We start from the raw sequence: 5,225 nt of genomic DNA, 5'->3' as shown, positions 1-5,225 counted from the left end.
TTTTTTTTTTTTTTTTTTTAAAGCATTCATGAGCTACAGCGCCATCTGCTGTTGGAAAACTGTAGCTGTTAATTTCACACTCACTGAGCACTTTATTAGGAACACCTGTACATTACAACAGTTGAAGACTTCTGTCAGCCAAGAACAGAAACCTGAGGCTGCAGTGGGCACAAGTGAAGAACGTGGAAAACCCCGCCTGGTCTCATGAATCTGGATTCTGCTGACGCTGATGGTAGGCTCGGCAGGATTTAGCGGTTTCAGACAGACTAACACTTGTAGCCTCCATGTGAAGAACAGTATATTAACGTTACCCATTTTCTGTCCGAGGAATGTCATGTTGTGGTACGCCTTCTCCGCAGCGGCCAGGTGAGCCAGAGCGGCCAGCAGAGCGGCCCAGATGGCCCCGGCGCTCTTGCTGTTGTCCTTCTCCTTCTCCACGTAGTCCTTGGCCCGATCGAAAGAAAACATGCCGAGCTGCGTGAAGAAGCTCTCCAGGATGGCCCGCTCCCGGGGAACGGGCCGTAGTTCCTCAGCCTCCGTCATGGGTCTAAGATACTCCCGCACACCGAGCAGCTGCCTGTCCGAGCGAGCTAACGGCTAGCCAACCGTGTTAGCACAGCGTCAGTGCAGCGTCAAGGAAAGAAACCATCACTCTTCCAACCGAAAAACACACAATTTATCAACTTAAAACAGGCTTACATCGTTTCTAAACGTAGCCCATCATATCGAAGACACCGACTGCCTTATATATTTACTCAAAACGACAATAATTTAAAAAATGTGCCCGTATCCAGGTAACTGACTAACCGCCGGACGCCATATTGGTTACACCGGATGTAAATACTACGGCGAGTCAAAAGTTCCAAAATAGATAAGTTTGACAGAATTTGCAGTTGCGGTTGGATGGTCTGTGAGGAAGTACAACCTTTACACTTGGTAAACTTCGTACTCTATGGAAATGATTCCAGTCAGATAATCCTTTTTTGTAGGAGCGTTTGTTCATTTCCATAAAGTTTAAATGTAACAAATGTGATGCTTATTTCTGCTATACAATAGCTATTGGGGATACGCTATATATTCAGATAAGGACTTTTCTTTGTTAACACATAAGCCTAAATATTAGCATATTGTCACAATGGGGAGAATAATAAACATTTCAACTGTACACTAAAAAAGTAACACAGAATTAATAATTCCCACTCCTCTGTTGTACAGCATACAGTCAACAGCAAAACTACATCACTCTAAATCACTTACATTGGCATGAACAACACAGATAATAAGGTAGTCAGTTAAGCTGTCAGTCAATTAAGCTGGCAATACCATCTGCCAGTATGTTAAATGAAGCATAGTAACCTAATGATTTGATGGATGGTCATGCGATTTTGTTGAGACTTTCATGTTTGAGATGACTTCAGTAATCCTGACTTTTCTTCTAGCACCATCATCAGATCAAAATACCATATTACCCTACAAAGCCAATGAGATTTGACTACGATTATTTAGGCAGCATTCAACAACTTCACATCCCATGAGTTTTTGATATGTAAATGCTATCAAAACACTCTCGTTTTCTCTCTCTCTCCCTCTCTCTCTCTAGGGGGTGGACCTATGCTTCCTTTAAAAAGTGTTAACTGCTTCAAAATGAGCAGAAACCACATTTACTCTCAGCCTCCTCCACTCCTCCCTGCTTGGTAAGTGACATAATTTTTCCCTCTATCCTTTCAGTAAATATGCATTCCTGATTTGCTGTAATGTGAGTCAATTTCACTGATATTTATTTAACAAGATAATGTTGTTTGACCAGAACATACTGCTGGTATTTCAATCACCACCGTGGCTGCTGGTTTTTGGTGTTGAACCACGGTGCCCTAATGTGCCGTCAAGGCAGCCTTATTTTAAAGTATAGAAATTCCATCTATTTACAGTTAGAGGAAAAGTTTAACAACACCTGCTTTAAATGCAGATGTAAATTCTGAAATAATTTTTTGCGACATTATAACTAATGCTATGAATTTTTAATAGTGGTTTGGATCACACACTGGGCCTAACAGACGTACAGCCACTTTGGTGGTTTGGCAGTTAAATCATTCATTTCAATAAATCTTTTTTTTTTTTCATGCGGCTTAGTTAATCACTCTTTAGGCTTAAATCTATAGATTAAAACCTGATATAATATATTGCATCTGGGTCTGGGTTCCATTTGTAAACAATGTGTCTTTGTAACTAGGCGGAATATTAAACATTTTTCCACATAACTTTCTCTGTTAAGTTTATTTTATTTTTGTGGAAAAAGAAACAAATGGAGCATACAATAGATCACTTCCACCAGATTCTGGTTTTCTTGGCAGTTCTGCAAAAACATTTGAATGATTTTAGTGATAGATCAGTGCGTATTGATGTACCAGGAAGACAACAGTTCAATGACTTACTGGTTCTTATTTCGAAATATCCCAATGATACCAACAACTGTATAATGGCTCAGGTTTGGTTTAACCTGTTCCCACATTCGCTTATTTAGTTATTGTGTTCCTGACTCTCCTTCTCTTCCATCATACTTCACCTCATCATTCTCCTCTTACCTCTTCTCCTCCTCTTCCTCCTGTCCTCACCCCTCTTACTCTCTCTCTGTTTTTGTGTGTCAGTTTGCAAAAGGCAATTGGCAAAATATTGCAGCAGTGTAGAGACCAGTGTTTACAGTTTTTATGTGCTACAGTGGAAAGCATGCATTCAGTTTGGCACATGTGGTAAATCTATTAGTTACAAGTATCAATGGTTTCAGAGACTGTGCTTTAGAATCACTGTTTGTGTTTAAGCATTCAGAAGAAAACTGTATTGTGGTTAAGTGTTTTCTTGCAGCTGGAAACAGAAGAGCTTTTGATGAATGACTGTAAAATTTACCTGAAAATCCATTTCAACCAGTTAGGTCCTATTAAAAAAAATGCATTTCATTGAGAAAATATGTAAAAATAATATAAAAAATGTACAGCCACCATGCTTAAAGCTCTGTGAAGCTCTATTCAAGCAAATCAACATGCTGATGTTTATTGGGTATATAAAATGTTAGCGTGGTAATTTGCTAAAGCAGCAAACACAAAGCGCAGTTGTGACTTGGGGATGGGAAACTACAGGTATCTGGTCATAAACCAGAGTGTTTTACCAGATGATGATACTAGAGGCAAAGTCAGAGGATCGCCAACATTATTATGATTGTGGGGGCGGCTGTGGCTCAGGAGGTAGAGCGGATCGTCCACTAATTAGAAGGTCGGTGGTTTGATCCCTGGATCCTCCAGGCCACATGTCGAAATGTCCTTGGGGCAGGATGGGCAAGATACTGAACCCCACATTGCACCTGATGGCTGTTCCATCAGTGTATGAGAGTGCGTATGAATGTGTGAATGAATGGGCGACTGTGGCAAGTATTGTAAAGTGCTTTGAGTGGTCGGTAAGACTAGAAAAGCGCTTTCTAAGTGCAAGTCCATTCCATTAACCATAATCACCCTGGGAATATGAATATCTGTACAAAGAACAAAGATAATGATAGCTGCTGAGATATTTTAGCGTGGACCAAAGTTACTCATCGACCATTCCATCCTAAATACCATCATTAGATGTTCTAGCTTCTGAAATGTCAAAGATTGCTGCTTTTTTGTTTTTATATGAGTGAATATTACATTGCAAATTAAATATATTTGGATTTTGGGCTATTGGTCAGGAAAAACAGGCACTCTGAAGATGTCACCTTGGCTTTGCGATTAGCATTTTCCACTATTTTGTGACATTTCATAGACTAAATGATTGATCCATCAATCAAAAGAATGACCACCATATTAATATAGTAATGTCTTTATCCAATTTTGTGCCACTTCATCTAGTAGACTAGAGGAAAAGTAAGTATTTGAGCTCATCATCTGGAAACCATGAACAACTATCTGCAAAATATTGGGCCGTCAAGTAGATAATTCACAGGATAAGGATAACTTTCACCTGGGGCTGGCAATAGAGGCCAGAGTTACTACAATACATCCTTCAGGCGCCATGAATGCTTGTACCAAATTTCATAGTAATCCATCCAATAGTTGTTGACATATAGCATGTCTGTAGCTTGGATTAAAAAAACCAAATGCAATAAACCTTAAAAAACTAATAAGTTTATCATGTGAGTTTCAATACTGTAATGAGCTCTTTAACAGAGAACAGCTGTTATCATTTCTTCATATTTCTGTAACTTCTTCCGTAGCATCTGTATCCTTAGTATTTTGGACAGTAACAGGGCATTAGTTTAGTGAGTGTAACTAATCAACACCATGGGAATTTCCCCTTTTCCCCATTAATGCCCCATATGCTAAAAAGCACACAGTTATGCAGGGGCCATTTGTATAAAAAAAAACTTAAATGATGCAATGAGATGGTTTCACTAAAGGATTTCAGAGTGAAAGAACACAGCTTGTGTTCAATGTGAAGGAGTACGACTGTGTGTACAGTTTGAGACAGAGCTCTGTTTGTGCTGCTTTCTCTGCTCTCCGGAGAAAGGATGTTTCCCATGTGATCACAGATTACAGGCAGCATCTTGTGCACAGCTTTAGACTACGTGATGATCAGCAAAAATTATATAAGAGATGATGAAATTTATGGTATACATATCCCTGAATCCTGGAAGGGTGAGTCAGTTTATCTGTAATCAGTCTGAATGGGTCATTTAAAAAAGAAAAATTATGAACGTGTAAGGGTAGCATTAAAACCCTGAGGGTTATGTGTCTTTGCAGCAATTCTTATATAACACTGTGTGTAGCCTCTTTGAAATATATATGATGTCCACATACAGCAAATCTTAGAAAGCGTCTAGAAAATTTCAACGTTGCAGTGAATGTGTGAAAGCAGCTAAAGAGAAACAAAACAACCACAAAAAGCATGCAAAACTACAGAGACACAAAACGACCAAAGCCATGTCTCTTTTAATCCTTGACTACTGCTCTTGGGTGGGGGCATTTCATAAATCCGTGCCCAGTCTCATAATCTGCCCATGACTAAATGTACTTAGTTAATTTGAACAACTTTAATGAGTATTGAGAAATGAGTGTCACCACTTGTAAACAAAACGACTTTACTGTGGTGAAAAAAAAAAAACAACAAAAAAATAAATAAAAATAAATTGAATTTAAAAAATATAAAGTTACTGTCCCTTTAAGAACTCTCAACGGTTTTTGTTTGTGGAAGCCGGTCCC

General features: G+C 39.0%; 1 protein-coding gene across 1 annotated transcript in view; it reads right to left on the bottom strand.

Moving 5' to 3' along the window:
• kics2 (KICSTOR subunit 2) overlaps positions 1-864 on the bottom strand; it is a 3,478-nt gene extending 2,614 nt beyond the window's left edge. Inside the window, exon 1 of the mRNA XM_023409941.2 lies at positions 312-864. Within this exon, the coding sequence (XP_023265709.1) occupies positions 312-543 (232 nt within the window). The 5' untranslated portion in view covers positions 544-864. The remainder of the gene's footprint in view (positions 1-311) is intronic.
• Between the last annotated feature and the right edge of the window lie 4,361 nt (positions 865-5,225).

Source organism: Seriola lalandi, unplaced genomic scaffold (genome assembly GCF_002814215.2).
Source record: "Seriola lalandi dorsalis isolate HSWRI2012SDOR001 ecotype SW California unplaced genomic scaffold, Sedor1 jcf7180002054409, whole genome shotgun sequence".
Taxonomy (NCBI): Eukaryota; Metazoa; Chordata; class Actinopteri; order Carangiformes; family Carangidae; genus Seriola; species Seriola lalandi.
Note: the sequence above shows the minus strand (reverse complement) of the source record. Positions and strands in the feature narration are given on the sequence as shown.